General features: G+C 39.5%; 1 protein-coding gene across 1 annotated transcript; it reads left to right on the top strand.

The window, feature by feature from the left end:
- Positions 1 to 8585: 8585 nt before the first annotated feature.
- LOC309598339 (arylacetamide deacetylase-like 4) lies at positions 8586 to 17539 on the top strand (the record flags this gene model as incomplete). Its single annotated transcript, XM_082328816.1, has 4 exons — positions 8586 to 8756; positions 13292 to 13508; positions 15013 to 15076; positions 16768 to 17539. The coding sequence occupies 4 exons, from the start codon at positions 8586 to 8588 to the stop codon at positions 17537 to 17539; spliced, it is 1224 nt and encodes a 407-aa protein (XP_082184942.1).
- Between the last annotated feature and the right edge of the window lie 1801 nt (positions 17540 to 19340).

Consider the following 19340-nt stretch of genomic DNA (forward strand, 5'->3'; position numbering starts at 1 on the left):
TCTTAGACTCAGGAAATTGCTTAAATAAGACAGAATTGCCAGGACCTTCTTTTTAAGAAAGCCTCTATTCAGGGTAAGGTTGTTGCTTTTGTTTTAATATCTATAAATATCTATAGACGTTCTGTCCCGAGCCGGTTGCAAAGGTTGAGCTGATAACCGCCTCTCTGCCCCCTCTCCTGTTTTTTTCACTTGGAGTATCTGTGACCACAGAGCAGGAATTACGCCGTGCACTGTTCCAGCTCTGGCTCTCACTCACTTCTCCCTATTGCTCTCTCTGCCTATCACAGCCGCGGCGCTGGGGAGTTTTTATACCCCATTAAGCCTGATTGACAGTTAAAGTGTTGGGGAGATTTCACTACTGTTTCTGTGAGTGGCTGGCTTTGCTCTCCCCTCCCCCAGAGCGAGCTCGGAGCCGCTGCACGGAGACTCGCACATGCGGCAGGCTGAGGCGTGCGCTCGCCTCCCAGCCGCAGCGAGCAAGTCGGGGCTCGCTGCCTGCCGCGCTGGGCTCGCTGCCTGCCGCGCTGGGCTCGCTGCGTGCCACTGCGGGCTCGCTGCCTGCCGCGCTGGGCTCGCTGCGTGCCACTGCGGGCTCGCTGCGTGGCACTCCGGGCTCGCTGCGTGCCACTGCGGGCTCGCTGCGTGGCACTCTGGGCTTGCAGCTGGAACGGAGGTGCACCGCGAGCCAGCCAGGCAACCCCTGCCTCCTCCCTAACGCGCCCACGGCAGAAGGAAGGTGCTGCGGGCTGACTTGAGCCCAGGAAAAAGCAGTTCCAGCAGCAGTCAGGGTTAAGGTGGAGTTCAAGGGAGCCAGCTCGGCCTTACAGAGCTCTAGCAGAGAACTGCTTGCCCAGGATAAGCTGGTGTGGATGGGGAAACGTCTTTCAGCCCTAGGTTGCCAGGCTGAATCCAGCCTGGGCTGGCAATCACCAAAGTCTGTTACCCTTGGACCAATGTTTTTATGGACATGACAACTCACGGATTTTCCAAGCTGGAAGATGCTTGCATTGCGGAGAACTGGTGATTTAGTAGCTGGGCAATTAAAAAGGCAGGCTCTGCATGAAGGAGGGAGACTCACTTCCTCACAACAAAGGGTGGTTTTTTCCTCCCCTTTTCCAAGACTTTCTTTGTCCAGTTATGAGGGCACAGTTGCAACACAAGAAGCACTTTAAACTATGTTGTAACAGGAGAAAGGGCAAAGTGTATTGCAGCTAGGGCCCCCAGCTTGGTTGTTTGCACTGTTAAACATTAGGCAGGTAAGTTATGTTTTCAGCTGTACTGGTTCAGCCTTTCCGAGGAGGATCTAACTGCGTATTTGAGCTGCGAGCTCTTCGTGCACAGTTAGTAGTTGTGGCAGCAATCAGAAATAACCTCATATGCAAAGCTTTGAGGCTGTCAAAAGATGCTCAAGGATGTCAAACCTCACATTGCTGCCTTCACAGTTGAGCTGGAAAGAACTTCGTTTTTATGACTGATATATCATTAAGAATGTGCCAAAACGACTCCAATCCCGCATGGTAATTCAGGAGGTCTGGATCTATATCCACTATCCTGGGAAGCCATCTAGTGGTAAAAACTAGAATTACTGAAAAATGACAAATCTGAAAGACCTCAAAACTTCTTCACATCTATAGTTACTAAAGCACCACTGCAATGGAAGTGTATGAGTCTAAGCATCTATACACAGGTAGCCAAGTTACATTACACAACCGATAGAAGTGAGTTAGGAAGCTGAATCCCTTTGAAAATAAATTCAATCTTATGCTTTGGAATCAAACAGGTATTTTTGAAAACAGGCGTTGTTCAAAGTGGCCATACGGTAACAGAGTGTTCAGGGGTTATGTTTGCAAAAAGAAGAGCAACCGAGTTTCTGGTGCCACCTGCATTTAAAACCCATATCACACATAGGTTTTTTTAACACAAAATATGAACAATATCTAAATCCGTGAATTTCAGCTCTGGTAAAATTCCACGGAAGTTTTCAGAAAAAAAGAAAATAAGATTTAGAGAGAAAGTTGCAGCGTTCTTACCTTTAAATGCCAGGTTACCTCAGATGAAATAAGCCATATGACTATCGCTGCATCACCATAAAGCGTCGGGAGAGAGGTTTTTGGAGAGAAGAAGATGAAGCGTTCTAACCAGAAACGGTACGTCTGTGCACATTGTCAGGATCAGGTGGCATTCCCTAACTGAGCTCCATCTGAAATAACCAGAGCTCAGAGAATTTCCATTGCCGCTTGGCAGCATTTAGCACCTCTGTGTGTTTTTACAGTACTACCTTGAGAAATGGAGCTAGGGGAGGCACCTGGCATTACAGTTTTCCTCTCAGTCCAAAAACTCTGAAGGGGAGAGAGAAATTACACAGAGAGCCTAATGTCTGGTTTAAACAAGAATGACTCAGTGTCTGGACTGGTAACAAATACAACAACTTTCTGGTATGGAAATAAGGAGCAGTGTTAAAAATGAAAGGATATGAAGTTCATCAAAGTAAATGTGATTTTTTTATTCCTGAGTTCAGTCTCTTTATGTATAAATCACCACAAACACATTTAAAACAGAAAAGTCAGCAATATTACACAGCTAAGCTGTTCAGATTAAAAACAAAATTAATTATTATTTAAAACATTTGCAGGTCCTTCGAAGCTAGTGGGAATGGAATAATCTTGTGAATACTGATTTCATGTATCTGTTTCCAGCTTGAACAATATTTTAAAATGTATTGGAAGTGGGTTTTTTTTAATTCATTATAATTTCAGTTTATTGATTTATGTGCAAAGCTGCTACCAAATTTGGAGTGGGAGTAAAAAGACAGTGCTAGATATTTAAAATTTTCCTAACCCGTTCTTCAAATTTCATGAAAGTGTGAACTGTTTTACTTCTTTACTACTCTACTTTAGATTTACCTTGAAGCAGTGAAAACCAGTAGTTACTACATTGTACAAATGTACAAAAGCAAGAAGCAAAAGCAGACGTATAGTAAAACTGAAGTTACTGCATCTTGCCTGTAATAAATACGGTGAAAAATATATGCAAGTTATTTTAAAATTCACCTAATTCAACCAAAAAGTCAAATAGCTGTAAATTCTACATGTACTATATAGAACACTGAGAACAGCTGAGGTTTGTCCCTTTTAATTGCAGTTCCACTGCGAGAAGTGGCAAAAAAGTAGGATTCTGAGTAGTAACCTTCTACTCACAAGTCCTTAACCAGTGCACTGGAGCATTCAATAAGGAGGCCTGTTCATTTTGTAAAATTGCATCAGTTGCTAATGCTATCACTTAGTTGCAGAATTAATTTTGCATTTTGGATAGTTGCACAGTACTGAACTATTTGTTTCCTATACAGACAATGACAACAAAGTATAAATTGCAAAACCCCCCAAAAACTTGGTTTAAGCCATTTTCATGGCACTTTAGACTATGTTTTATTCCAGTCTGCAATAAGAGCAAGAAGGTAGTCATGTAATACATCTCAGTGGTCACTCATTCGATTTTGGCTTCCACTTGTCTGTTTAAACTTCTGGGTTTGTCCTTCTTAACAGAAGTGTAAAGGAAAATGGCTTTAATACAGTTTTACAAATCTATTCTGAATTAATAGGTTTAAATTTAGATCATTCCTGAATGACCCGTTCCTGGGACCATAGCTTAAAAGATGCGTTTATGCTTTCTGAATATTTAACCACAATAGTGCCTAACGGTAATAGTCCAGCTTAAAATTAAAGCTGTTGTTCATATTTAGGCTAGCTAATGTAAAGGTAGGTTAGGAACGCCTATAGTAACTGAAACCCAGCTTTTGGATTGTAGTTAGTGCAGATTTACTCATACTCTCAAGGAGAGTCATAGAAACCTATTTTTTCTTACTTGCCCTGTCTTGAAGAAATAAACAGCAGTGAAAAAGCAACTTTTACCTCCACAACAAGTTGATACACTCTCTATACACATTACTTGCATAATAAAAGTCCATTTTTGCAGAACAATGTTACATGGATCTATGAAGAGGCTCAGGCAGAGGGTCTGAATGCTTAGATCTTGATGTTGCACCGATATCTGTTGGCAGAACTCTAAATTTGTTCGTAGAGCCTTTGCAGCCAAGTTCCTAGCAAACTTGGAAGTCTGTTTGTGCAAATGAAGTTGCTGAACTGCAAGAACTTTTGAAAGGAAAAGGAGCTGGAAACTAAAAAGCATGCTCAAGGCATGTCTGAAAGCCATTTGGGCTAACAATTCTGTGTTTTCAACTTAAAAAAAACCACCCAAATACATACAGTACATTGGTAAGCAGATGTGAAAAGCTGGGAGCACGGAACAGCACTGTTACACAATGGAAAGTCTGTGTTACTAGGGTGTCAAGTAATACCAGTTTTTTACATCAGTGCAGGATTCTTGACCATGGACAATCTATCACGATCACAGATTAAAACTAAACCTCCTTTAAAAAAGGAAAACCTTTTGCCAAGCTGATCTGTTTTTTGTTACATGAAGTACTGCTGTCAGATTTGGATAAATCAAGAGCTAAATTTTTGTGCTTCTTGATTTCATTCTCCCCTTGAGTTCACATTTTCCATTTGAAATACGTCCCAGTGGTTCTATGATTTCACACTGTCCTCCTATACGCTATTAAGTATTAAGAGTCTGATACTGTTGCCTTGTAAGTGGAGTTTTGCCACGGACTAAGCTCAAAGGGACCAGGTTTCTGTTTAACTTCCAGCCTTGACAGAAAACAGTCTGTGTCCAGCCTTGTGCAAAAAGCTACATTTGGACGTCTTACTGCTTTCCCAGGGTCTCACAACAAGTCAGTATCATGGATAAAGATATAACAAACGTCTTACTGAGGAATTCTAAATTCTAGATGACATCCCTTTCTAGATTCAGTATGTGTAAAAATAATTGTCTTTATAAGCAGAAGTACAGCGTTTTCCAAGTGCATGTAGGTGCTACTTGGAATTCAGACAAAAGGATGCAACATCCAGAATGTGGTGTTTCTTTGAATTGCTTAGTCATTTTAGTACATGTTAGATTTTGCCATTTGTACTAACTGCCCTTCTTTCTTCTCACCTATCTTTTATTAGAAGCCAAATCTGTCTCAATCTGTTAGCCTGCTTCATATTGGAGGAGAGAACAGTGAAAAAATTCCACATGTAAACAGGACTGGAGCGACTATATTTTGTTAAACTGACTCATCTTTTATTCTCTTTAGTACATTTACCTCACTTTTATGCCAGTCAATATTTACCATTCCTTCTGACTAATTCCTCAGTCCTGACAAAACTTCTAAGACAAACAAGGAACTAGGGAGGCAGAAGAATTAAGTCCGTAAGGCCCTCAAAATTAGAGAAGCTTATTGTTTCAAGAGTCTGAACTGAAATCCTACTAAACCAACGTGATACGGATTTTGACAAAAACAGAACAGTAGGTTAATGCCTGTAATAAGTTTACACTGGAAGCTTGTAAACTAGCTTAGGAAAAAATCTCAAGATAAAATGTTCCCCGAATCCTTTCTAACAATGTCTTTTTAAAAGAATTCATTACATGCCGCTCTAATTCCTTTTCAGAGCTAGTGGTTCACTAGTACATACAGAGCTGAAATAATTCAAGTCCTCTAACTGTCCTAAGCTTCTTCAAACTTCACAATTCTAGAAAGGAAGCCAAAAAGAGGGGGAATATTAGGAAGAGAATGCTGTTGTCAAAGGCAAACTTTTTTGGTTGGAAGGCTAGGATGGATCAGCTTTAGGTGTATGAATTGACCTGGGGGAATAAGATTACATTATAAGTTGATGCTGGGAAAATAAGATCTCCGGAGAGATTCAGCTGAGCTAAGAGAAGGCACAGAGGGATGCTGGGTTCTTCATTCAAACAGAACCCACAGCATTTTTGAAGATGGTCTGAGCAAGGATAAGGTTTGGATTTTAAATAATTTATCTTAATATTTCTAGAAAGTAACCCACTGTTAGCAGAAAGTCAATTTGCTCATTCTTGCTGAATCACTGCTATTACCCCTACAAATTGGTATCACTAATCTTTTTAAGGGAAGAGCAGTTCTGGAGCAGAACATTGGAGCAAATGGTACATGGGGTAAACAACACAGGGCTTCCAAAGTCCAGCTGATTCTTTAACTCATTTATGGGGACTGCTGCCTTTTTAAAAGTTATTTTATCTTTCCTGATATGCACAATGGCACAGGGCAGTGAGGATCAGCTGATTCTTTGGAGGAAGAAAGATCCATTATAACGGTAGCATGCATAAATCCAGATGTTTCCTAGAAGCTGACCTGTAAAATAATTAACAGAGATGCTTTTTCAGAACACTCATCCCTGCCCTCCAATTAAACTTTGTCCAACACTATTTGATAAAAAAAAAAATTCCCCTAAACCAACCAACCCCAAAGTCCAAGAACCCCTCTTCATAGGCCGCCTGCCTCCCCTCCAACTCTCATTAGATGCTTGGTTGCTGGTCTGAAAGTCTTGATATCATGGGAAAAAAACCATGTATATTGGGAGCTCCTAAGTGATTTGGCAGAAGGTAACTGGTATTTTGACATCCAGCTTTTATGAGGGGAAATATGGGTATTCCATGATCTCCTCAGATGATAATATCAGTGGGGTGTTTAAATCCACCACAAAGAGAGCTAAAAATCAATAAAGAAGAAATGTCTTTGAACTTTCACTTGTCATATTTAAAAGTATGTTTATATGGGGACATTTGGAACTTAAAACCTATTAATTTTAGGATGGATTAGTAAAATTCATTAAACCCCAACCTAGATACTCCTTCTCAGAATATAAAAGTAGCCTTCATTTTTCCTTTAATTTATGTTGTTTTTTTTTAAAAAAAAAAACATTCAAGTTAGTGTACTGCCACAGGTCTGGATGGAGTAGGAAGTTGGGAGGGGCTCAGTTAAGTGTTCTGCACCTCATGGTGATGGAAGAGATCATTTATTCCCCAGCTTAGTCAAATAATTTGAGTCAGTATTGGAAAGATGCCTACTATGATCACAAGTTCCAGGCCGGCTGAGTTAAGCCGAGAGTTCCATGTTATAACTTACATAGATTTCGTGGTTTTCTTACCCTCAACACTGATTTATTTGTTTAAATTTTAAACCACATAATTCAATCAGTTGTACTTGCTGACTTCCACTGAAGTTAACAATTAGGCCTATTCTCTTAGGAATGCAGCCTGGTCACTCTCATCACCTGGTACTCCGTCTCTTATGACTCAAGTTATTTACCCTAATTTCACACAGCTAAATATTTGTTTACCCTATTGAATAATTCACATGAAAGTTTCTCGCTCTTTCCTGTAATGCATATTTTGCAAAAATGGAATTTTTCTAAGCAGATATATTTCATCTGCTTCTTTTAAGGGTATAAGAAAAGCAAGAAAGGATTTGACTTTTTTTAGTCAAGATTCCACTTTCTGAGGGAATACCACTACAGGTTTGTTAGCCAAATGCAGAATCTTATGGCTCATAAAAAGGAGTATTTCTCTTCTATGACCACGATTACAAGCTTTTATAAGGGCTTTAAAATGGAATATCTGGGAGATTAGTGGGAATAAAGAAATATTTCAGAGTGTTCAGGGGATAACCATAGGTTGCACTGATTATGTCACGCTGAGCTGATGTTTGTTCACTTTTTACTTTTACTCAAACAAGTTTTGTCCAGTCACATGGTGGACAGAAATACACGCAGTTGCGCCTGGTCACTCGTTCCTTCACTACCATCACCTCTGTTGGTACAAGCATTTGGCTAGCCACATGGTCTAATCACAGCCTAAATTACAACACAGGATAACATAGAGTCGTCTTGGCAAAAGATATCCAACTATGAAGTTGTAAAGACATCAAAATCCTTTCTTTAGAATGAATCAGAATAGAGGGTTAGGGCCAAAGCTCTCCAAGTCAAGGGGGAGTTTCCCTCTGGTATCACTGGACCATCGGTGAGCCCAGAGACCCTTGCTGCACACTCATGTAGGGAGCTTCCAAATAACTGAGAGCTCTACATGAATCTCTAAAAGCAAAATTCCTTTAGATGTACTTCAGAATGTTTGTTCTACCTGTTCTGGCCAGCTGTCTGCCTCAGCAATATAGCAGGGAAAAAAAAAGATCAGCACTAAGCAAAAAGCCTTAGAATCATACTTCAGACCAGCTCCAAGAGCAGAACCATTACAGTTCCTGAACATGGAGCCTGGAGTTCAGCATTGCCAGTCTTCCACGGGTTCTTAAGTAGAGGTAGTATCTTTCATTACACTAACTAGTACACTTGCAAAAAATCACACATAGCTTTTCAGGCCCATAAAGCAGAATACAATGAAACCAGATAAAAAATAAAGTTCATTTGCGATTTTGGAATATAAAAAATAATGACATTTCCTGGATGTGAGTCTTCTACATATTAACTTTGGCCATGCTAAATAAAGTTGTAATAGCCGGATGTTTGTACGTCTCTAGCATCTGGCAGCTTTATCTGTAGGATGAGGGTGGAGGAATTTTGGTATGCAAATTACTCCTCTGTGGAGTCAGTCTGGAGGATATAAATATTGACAGAATCATATCAAACAGTTCTCTAATAAATTATTCCCACCAAAGAAAAATGGAATCCTTTTATGCTCTGGCTTTAATAGCAGGAATTCTAGTTGCTTTCGTATTACTGGTTTTAATTGCAACTTATCATAATTCCTTCAAGGCAGAGATTCCTCCTGATGTTGACCAGCCATCAAAGCTCCGCTTATATCATTGCATATATACTCTGATGGAAATTCTGGTGAGTTTATCATGCTCCGTGATATTGTGATTTTCAAGAAAGGAAAAACTTGAGTAGAACTATGAAGATATGCATCTAAATATTGCAACTATGTGTAGTGGGAACCACACAGTAACACAGATTTAAAGGTAAAGGCCAAAGTTTGAATTAGTATTCTATTACAGCATATAAAAGCAGCCAGTATGAGGTGAGTTCTTATAAATACTGAGATATGCATTCTTATGCCGCAGTTGTGATTTGATTGCCTTCTACAATGAAATGATTGGTCCTGTGGATGACAGGAGGGCTGCGGATATCATTTACATGAATAATAATAAATAAAGCTTCTGTATCTCAATGCACTTTGATATACTTAAGGTAATTTCCCAAATTTTGAACGATCTGCAGTAATTTTCTTACCTGTGATTCTGTTCTTATTTCTGCAGTGACTGAATTACTGTGTCTTAGTTAAATATCGTAGAATCATGCAGGTTGGAAGGCACCTCCAGAGGTCATCTAATCTAACCTCCTGGCCAAAGCAGGTTCAGCTAGACCTGTTGTCACTTATTATTTAAGTACTTGTAAGCCAGACTCACTGTGCTGTGTGCTTTGCCATCAGAGAAAGAAACAGTTTTTGTCCAAAAAGCTTTCAAAGAAGGTAACAGGAGTACATAAGAGCAGCCTAAGCCCTGTCACGTCTGGCACACAACATGTCAAAAGAAAGCCTGCAGGAAAATCACAGAGTGGTTTCATTAATGTTTGTATGGAGCTCAGCCCAAGTAAAGGTATTCTCTAATCCCCTAGTTATACATAATGAATGTAGTAACTAAGGCCCACATCCTGAAAGGTGACCCATTAAAGACTTATGTGGGTTGCTTGAACTTCAATAGCAGCATTCACCAAATCCAGTAATTGCCCCTGGTTCGCCCATGGCCTAGGCCCCACGTACCTTTCTGCATTGTCTGGCATGAAAGAAGAGTCTACTGTCCTCACGTATCTCACACTGCTTTTCACATGTTAAGCTATATATAAACTTAATATAATAATATGACCGTAATATAATAATATCACTGTATGTTTTTAAGTTCTCTATGTTGCTATACATGGTTGGATGAAAAGATTCTTTCAGATGATTCTTTTTACCTGCTTTTACAGGTTCTAAGTGGCTGTTATGCAATAGTACATATTCTATCTTCATCGATAATATGTTCCAGAAATTTCAGCTTCCTTTTTTCTGGATAGTTTTAAAGACGCATTTCACCATTTGCTATGCATTGAATCTATTTAGTACCTAATTTTCTTTTGAAAACCTTTAGACATCTGCTGGTACTTTTGGTGAATTTCTCGGTTTATGTTTATACTCACAGAAGTAGCCCTCATAACGAGGACTTTACAGGTTTCTTATAAAGTGCATGATGCTTTGTGCACTGCACATGTGCAATGAACATAGCCTGCTCACTTTGATGAATGTTGCTCTTCTTGTGCCAGTGATGTGTCTGTACTGTATGTTGCAGTAAAGACCTCCTTTTCCCGCAACACAGGACAGTCTTTTCCTCTTTTCTTCTACCCTACTTGCAATATGTCTTAGAAAAGCTGCATCAACAGTTAAATGTGTACCTTCTACAGCATAGGTGTCATACAAACAATGCTCCTGCTGCATCTATCCACATACTCTGTCATAAAGAAATCAGTGACAATCCCAAATGGAAGAGATAAGAGAAAGCCTCCTAGCTCACATCCTAGCTTTTGTTTTCATCTATTCATACAGACCTGCATTTAGATTAACTGTGCATATTGCACGGTGATATAAAGCTTTGATGATAATTATTTCGGCTGGCAAAGCATAACACTTCAAAGTGACGGACAGAAAGACTGTCTAATGTAGTCCATGAAGTTCAAATTGAGTGTTTTTTGCTAATTGGTATGTGATTTCATAATTATTTTTAAAGTAAAAATCTGGTCCCCTTATGATCTTCTACATAAAAAGCCAGTTTATGCCAGAATTTAGATGTTCCAGCAAATAGTTTTTCAAAGACCTATTCCACAGGAAAAGGTAAGCTGACATGCTGATCTGGGTCCTCTTTTTCTTACATATGTACACATTTTATAGCCTGGCTTATATAATATGTTTCACCTACTAACACTGAGCACATCTGTCTAGGAATAGTCATACCTCTTATTTTTTCCGTGTATTGTTACTGGTTCTGAAGTATTTTGTAATTATTGATCAAGAAGTTTTTCAACAGAATACATACCAAATTCCCCATTCTCCTTCATGAGAGTCTTTTCCCTGAATCTGAAGATGCCTCTGTGACGTCAGGAGCTCCTAAGATAAGGAAAGAGGATATTTAGATAGATAGAATGCTCTGATACCAAGTTTATCGTATATATTACTATCTGTCATCTGAAAGCTCTGTAAAAACTCAGGGATGTTAGAAAGTACAGATGAGTTTAAATAAACATGGTATGGTTCTGCCAACTTTGACCATTCTAAAATCAAAACTCTGACAAAAAGACTGACTGAAGAGTCATGAGAGTTTTGAAAATTGCTCTTTGGGGAAGGTTATATTGACCCTCTGGTTTCTGCCACGATTGCCTTGGCTCTTATATTCATTTTCCCCTTTGCCATGATACCTAAACATGTGCATTTTCAAATGTAAGGCAAGAATTATATCTATCATTTCCCCTGCTGGACCCTGCCTGCCGGCAGCATTTCCCCTGCGAGCGGCGTTTCCCCTGCCGGCCCAGGCTGCCGGCGGCATTTCCCATGCTGGCGCCTGCCTGCCGGCGGCATGTCCCCTGCTGGAACCAGATGCACCGAAGTAAAGCTGGCCATTAGTTTATAAGGCATTGATCCAGCAGTGTACGCAGAAGCTTTGGTTGCTCAGAAGGGAACAATACAATTTGCAAACTGCTTGTGATGATTATCATCATTCCAGAAGAATGAATTATAATAGTCCATAAGGGCAATTAAGTCACCATTTAATGGGAAGGGAAACGTTGTCCCTAGCAGGAAATGCATCCGTTACAACACGTGTTCAAAATAAAGGAGGATTCCAGTGTGATCTTTGGGCTATCTTAATTATCAGCAGTTGACTGGCCTTGGATAAGAAGACGTTTTGACACATTTAACAAACCTCCCCTGTCTTCAGAACATTTGTTTTCCCTAATTAGATGTAACAAACTGGCTGCAGAGCCATTTCATGAATACCTGTGAGATCTTAATAAAGGCAACAGTTTCACTGACGGAGAAGGAGATAAGATTCAGAGCCATTTTTGTCAGTTCTTCATTTAGGCCAGCAGCCCTTCGTTATTGGTTATAGGCACTAATGGTTTTCTTACAGCTTCTTCTCACTGACCGTGTGGCATGGAGGTGACCCAAGACCTGTAAGGTACTGAATCTTGCACACAAACTGGGATGAGTCTTTTTCTCCCAGTATACTAAATGCTGTCATGCTAGGGACATTTTCATCTCACCTAACCTTAAATACTTTAACTAACTGAGGCATCTGAAGTACACAGCCTGCCTTTATAATCAATGGAGATGAACAGACATCTCCAGAGCATGATTTAACACACCTGAAATTGGAACCATCCTCAAGAAATGCCTCTTTCTCTTCACTGATTAGAAAAGGAGCCTCAGGCCTCATGACTCCTAACGTCCATACTGTTGTGGTTTAACCTGGTAGGCAGCTAAACACCACACAGACGTTCGTTCACTCCCTCGCCCCTGCAGCGGGATGGGGGAGAGAATCAGGGAAAAAAAGTTAAATTTGTGGGTTGACATAAAGACAGTTTAATAGGAGAGAAAAGGAAGGGGAAAAAAAAAACCAAACCCAACAACAACGACGACAACAACAATAAAAGACTATACAAAATAAGTGATGCACAATGCAATTGCTCACCACCCGCTGACCAATGCCCAGCCCCTTCCCAAGCAGTGGTCGCCGCCCCCCAGCCAACTCCCCCAGTTTCTGTACTGAGCATGACGCCACACGGTATGGAATAGCCCTTGGGCCAGCTTGGGTCAGCTGTCCTGGCTGTGCCCCCTCCCAGCTTCTCGCTGGCAGGGCACGAGAAGCTGAAAAGTCCTTGACCAGTGTAAGCACTACTTAGCAAGAACTAAAACATCAGTGTGTTATCGACATTATTCTCATACTAAATCCAAAACACAGCACTATGCCAGCTACTAGGAAGAAAGTTAACTCTATCGCAGCCAAAACCAGGACACATACCTAAGCAAATGCCTGATGCTACTTGTGGTAAATCCAGATCACAGAAATTAGAAGATATTTATATAATACATCTCATGGAACAAGTATTACAACATTCTTCCAGAAATAATGGTACCTCATATCGTGAAGATGTACATTTTCACTTTCAAAACTGAAATCACAAAGCCACTAGAGTTATTTGTGATAATCCTATAAAGTAGCAAATAACCAATACAATTATCCTAAATATAGTACATAAAAAGGTTGCTTGTGGCCTTTATAGAGTGGCAAGACTTGAATTCCCTATACTAACTTCTCATTTTTCCTGTTATATCTATCTAGGCAAAGAACTTAGAAAATCTGGGTATCTTTGAGGAGCACATACTTATCAGGTTGATTACTGATGGACTGCCAAAATGTAGGGATTCAAAGCTCTTCATAAAGGATCTGCATTTTGATGAGGTGCCAGTGAGGATCTACCTCCCAAGACTACCATCTGCAAGCAAACGGAGAGGAGTCGTCTTCTTCCATGGAGGATGCGGGATGTTCGGAAGCATCAGTAAGGAACTGAGAGAGAAAATATGATTATTTAGGATTGTTAACTACGTATTTTTAAAAACCCTCCTGAACCTAAGAAGTGGCTGAAGCTTAGTTTGAGATACTGAGAGACAGAAAGCACTTAATGTTTGTTTTTACTTTTTAAACTCTCTAATCTGCCCTTATTTAGTATCTAAATTAATTTTTATAGGACACACTTTATGGCATATATATTCCTTACAGTAAGCAGTGCTGCTAAAGAAATAAATTCTTTTTCTGTCTGAAAACCTGACAGAAGTTATTAACATCTGCATTCCTCCCTTTGATCTCCAACTGCAGCATGTTTATTGGGACTTCTATAAACAGTGTTCGTGGCAATTCAAGTGGCCTATAGCACCCACTTTAAAACATGTGTCCACAATGCGTGTACTTTAGTTACGTTGTCTTTTTTTTCCAGTTTAATTCATTAGAGAAAGCAGATAATCGCAAACATGTAATTTAAAAAGTTCTAAAAGATACTGTTTCAACAGGCAGTAGACATGCGCATATATTAAATGGTGTTAGAATTGTGTAACTGAAAGAACACATCATTGAGCAAATCTGTAAACCAAATCTTCTAAATGCAGCAAATTCAGAATTAAGGTTGAAGAAAAACTCAATGTATTTTTAAATACATTAAAAGAGGCATATTTCTGCCCACAACCTTAACCTGGAATAATAATATAATTAGAGAATGTACTGTAACACTATTTGGATGCCTTAGATTTCTGCCTGAATTAACCACACAGAAATATACTGATTTCACAGGAGGCATACCATCTGCACCCTTCATTCTTCAGAAAATAGTCAAATCTCTGCTTCAAATACAATATTCATTTAGACTTAGCTGTAGTGCTACGATTAGCATTTCCACATCAGAATGATATGACATACCTAAGTCAGTCTCAGACTCACAGTTACTTAAAACAACGTAATAAGCTTTTACAAAGATCTCAAGCTATTTTATCCCTTACAACCACTCTAAGCAATTGTACATAATAATCATAGAACTGTTTGGGTTGGAAGGGATCTTAAAGATCAGCTAGTCCAACCCCTCTGCCATGGGCAGGGACATTCACTAGATCAGGTTGCCCAAAGCCCCATCCAACCTGACCTTGAACACTTCCAATGCTGGAGCATCCTGTTCCGGGCAACCTGTTCTATTGTCTCACTACCCTCATCATAAAAAATGTCTTCCTTATATCCAATCTAATTCTACCCTCTCTCAGTTTAAAACCATTGCCCCCTGTCTGATAGTAATAATCATAATAATCATCCTAATAATTCCTTATTTTCCTTAAAGAACTTTACAGTGTGTCCTGATGATCAAAAGTCTCGATTATTTTTATCCTAGAGAAAATCTGGGTAGCTCACTAAATAGGCAAGGGCCCACGCTCAATCGTGGCAATATGTCATAAAAAAATAAGGGACGACATTTCTTCAAGTATTCTAAGATATTAATTACATTAACGACATTTGTTCTTCAGGAAGTCATGAAAGAATATGCTCGACCATAGCCAGAAAATCCGACTCAGTGGTTGTGTCTGTTGGGTAAGTGAGCTCCACCCAATGCTACGCCCAGAATTAGATAGTTGCGCTGCCTTCCCCCCTGCTTCCCCCACCCCCCTGGGCGAGGCCCATTCTGCGCTCACATTTCTTTGAATATAAGAAAAGAAACTGAGCTCTGGTGTTGTCTACCCCTGTGGGTTGTTGTTATGTGTGAGCAAGCATGTGCCATGAAATGACAATGAGAAATACCCGATACAGGTTTATGAAGTTACAAAAGTAATATGTATGCCAGCTATTTTCAAAAGAACAAAGAGATTTGTTCGTTTTACATCGTTATCACCACAAAAATCATTGCCTTGGTTCAATAATAAGGAATTATAAGCTGTTTTCCCAGTTTCACGTTTTAATATTTAGGGGGCTTTGGGGATGATTTTAAAGAGCAAATAATGAATCTAAAATTTAATATTTTTTTTAAAAACTGCATGAACTACTGCTTCCTTTTAAAAATGTTTTGCTTATGGAAAATAGCTGATGGTATGAAGAAGCTTTAGTTTCCAGCAAATTCTTCCATGAAAAAATTCATTACTAAAGAATTTTATTAAGTTGGGAGGAATTGGTTTTGAGAATGAATTGCGTATTCCGTATCTCATCTGGGTAAGTCATGATGCGTTTAAAGTGACTCTGAAATAAGATACTGATATCCTTCTATTCCCTGGTTATTAGGATGTTTACTTTATGAATCCATTTAATTAATTTCACAGAACAGCGAAAAAACAGAAAAGCAGAAATAGTGTGCCTCAGCAAACAGTGAAGCGTTAAGAGAGAATGCCTGCACTGTTACCTTTGTAGTATTTATCCTTTCCTTACTGAACTTACTCTTCTCCAGAAAGCCCTAAGACGACGAATACAGAGAATAAAGAACCATGGCTGTTAAAAATGTAGTCTCAAAGCAGTCTTCTATGTCATTGGAATCAAATTACAACACTTTAACTTGACTGGGTATCTGACTGTTATGCCTGCCTTGCTTTTCATCATATGAAAGTAAGTCGTTAGTTAAGAAATAAACAAACAGATTGTTACTTTAACATCACGCCTCTGTAATTCACTTGTTCCAATTAATAAAATAAATGAAAGAATTGTCTACAGGAAGCTATTTTGTCACCACAGTATATTTACTGTGAGATGGTTTATAATATATTATTAAATTATTCTTCTTATATTAAAATGTAATAATAATATGCACTACTGTGCTATTATATAATAATACAATAATCAGTGTCCCCAGTGTAAAAAGCTCAGGAGCCAGAACTTGGCTGGATCTTGTGGGCAAGCAGGACTGACTCACAGCTACACACCCACGCAAGGTCAGTCCGAATGAGAGAACTGCGGACTTCCCTGCTGGCATGAACTGTGATTCCCAGGCAGGTGCACTCAGATCGGGGACTGGGTAAATGTGTGGCTTTGTATAACATGGGTGATTGGACTGCACTGCTCAAGCCCTCATGCTCTTCGATTATGCTAGAATAAACCTCAATGATTAATGCTCTCTGGATTTTGACAGAAATGGGAGGGTAAGCTTCTGGTTTGCTTCAGCATGCAAAACTTTAAGTAAGACATACTGGTTTTGGTGACTTTTTGCAAATATATAATCCGTGGATGCATTTAAGATGCCACACTCAAGCAATTAACAAATGTAGGTATTTGTAGTAATTGCTGTCTCCTGTACATTTCAGGTATCGCTTATCTCCTGAGCATAGGTATCCAGCCCAAACTTTGGACTGTCTCACTGCTACTGTACACTTTTTGAAGACTGCAGAAAACTACGGGGTGGATCCTCATCGGATTATTGTTTGTGGGGACAGTGCAGGGGGCACTTTTACTACTAGTGTTTGCCAAGAGCTGGTAAACAGAAGCGATATCCCAAAGATACGTGCCCAGGTCCTGATCTGTCCATTTCTCCAAGCATTGAACTTTAATTTGCCATCTCACCAGAAAAATGCTTTCATTGCCTTCTTGTCCCGGGAACATACAGTCCGTTTTATTCTGAAGTACTTGAAAAAGGACTGCTCTATGAAGGAAGCTATTTTGGCAGGTTCTCATGTTCCCAAGAGCATGAATTTGAAATATAGGAAATGGATAAATCCAGATCTTATCCCAGAGATATTTAAACTGGGCTATAAACCACCGTTACCCACTTCATTTTTACCTCAAGTCCATGAAAAAACAAAGGAACTGTTTGAGACAAGACTTTCCCCACTGTTAGCAGAAGATGCTGTTGTTTGCTGCCTACCCGATACTTGTATCATTACCTGTCAGCATGATGTGCTCAGAGATGACGGGTTGCTGTACAAGAAACGGTTAGAGGACAACAACGTAAAAGTGACCTGGTACCACATGGAAGAAGGCTTCCACTGTGCACTGGGATTTTTTGGTTATGGTATTTTCTCTTTTCCATCATCAAGTAAAATGGTGAACCACACTGTAAACTTTATAAAAGGCTATTAAAATGTTTTCTTGAATACAGTGAACTGGTATGCAGACAGGGTGTATTTCAATTAACTATTTACTAGCTATTTGTACATCAGAATCTAGGCAAGAAATAATAAGTTAAGATTAGCATGGTCTGCTGAATACTGATTTTCAATTGCTGTTACTTGGGAACATGATGTATTTTTCATCTTTTTTTTTTTTTTTAAAAACCCATGAATTCGTATGCTTATTTTGCTGTTCTCTTCTTTCGTTCTAAGAATTTTTGTTCTCTTCTTATGTCAAAGAATAAAAACTCACCATAGCAAAATAAATTTTAAAGCATGCAATATATGAGTAATCAGCAATGTGCATACGCATAGCCACATAATACACACAAAATCAGCATGAGAGCACAGATAAAATGCCCCCCCAACGCCTCTGGAGATTGAAGATACTTCCAGTACTTCCAAGATGAGTAGTAATCACCATCAGACTATGTGTATAGGCAACCAGTAGCTTTGGACTTGGTTGTAAAATCTGAAGGAAGGAATTGGGTGCACTTACAAATCTGATTTTAAAGGGAAATGGCTGACACAGAAGGGAGGTACAGAAATGTGAGCTGTACGAGATGGCTACCTGTAAGTACCCGAGACTGCCCACACAGATGCAGGGAGGGAGAACTGCACAAACATAACTGAATGTCCTCTAAACTGTACTCCATCAAGTGCCCTTCTGAGAAGCATTTGGTTGTATTCAGGGAAGACAGAGACATAGTGGGTTTTGCCTTTTTGTAATCAGATAAAGATAATCAACTTATTTACTTGGAATTTGGGGACAAAGTATGTAAGCAGCATGGAAGCTGCCAAAATAAATTCCGCGAATATCCAAAACACAAAGGGAAAAAAAAATCTCAGCTCAGTTGTTACATCGCTTATTAGGACAGATCCGCCTTTGCTAAACACAGATGCCAAGGTAATTGCGATTGCATGTCAAAACAGCTGGCCATGCAATGCCTAGGAATTGTAAAATATTTCATCATTGTTAGGCAATCACCTTGCACTTGTAATATCTATGCACTCACAAGTGTGGAAAGAGGTTTGTGTGTGTCGTCATTCTCTGCCAGCCAAACTGTGAGTAGGAAGAAAATGGTGGGTTAAATTCTTCATGTTGTCACCATATTAATTAAATGTGGTTACAAGTTAGCAGTTACAAATCTGTGGAGCAACAAGTTGTTACTTGTGAATCCTTGTTATCCAGTTCCTCTCAGGAAAATGAAATTATGTTTCTTCATGCTCTGTTGACACAACAGATATGTTTCATTTTTCCTATTGCAGGTTTTAGCAATTTACTCTTCAAGCAAAGAAATTCTTCCAGGAGTAAATAATATGATAAAAGTTCCAAATGTTCCCCTGTTTGAGGATTAGACGATTTGCCTTGGTTTTACAACCTGATGTGAAACTGGGGATTCGTTTTGGTTTCTGATCTCAAGATGAAGGTTGCTTTACCAGCTTACACGTTGGTGGCTGAAGCTAGACCAGCAGAGTTGGTATGTGCTGTAAAAGCCAGGCAAAAAGCTGGATAATGTTTGAGTGGTTAATCCATGTCTGTTCTGCCATGGCTGTACTGTTATCTGTACACGAGCAAGCTGGCTTAAAGTTAGTTTGGTGTGACTCCAGGAACTTCAGTCAAACCTCTGATAGTCATTAGGCTTATCTTTATTTAAGATCATTTTTATTCACGTATTGCTCTTCTTTGCATCTTCTATACCAGGCTTGTTCTTTTGATGATTCTTCGCAGGTACAGATGGCTGGCAGTGCCAGAACTAAGGATGTCCATA

Source organism: Platalea leucorodia (assembly GCF_965183815.1).
Source record: "Platalea leucorodia genome assembly, chromosome: 17".
Taxonomy (NCBI): domain Eukaryota; kingdom Metazoa; phylum Chordata; class Aves; order Pelecaniformes; family Threskiornithidae; genus Platalea; species Platalea leucorodia.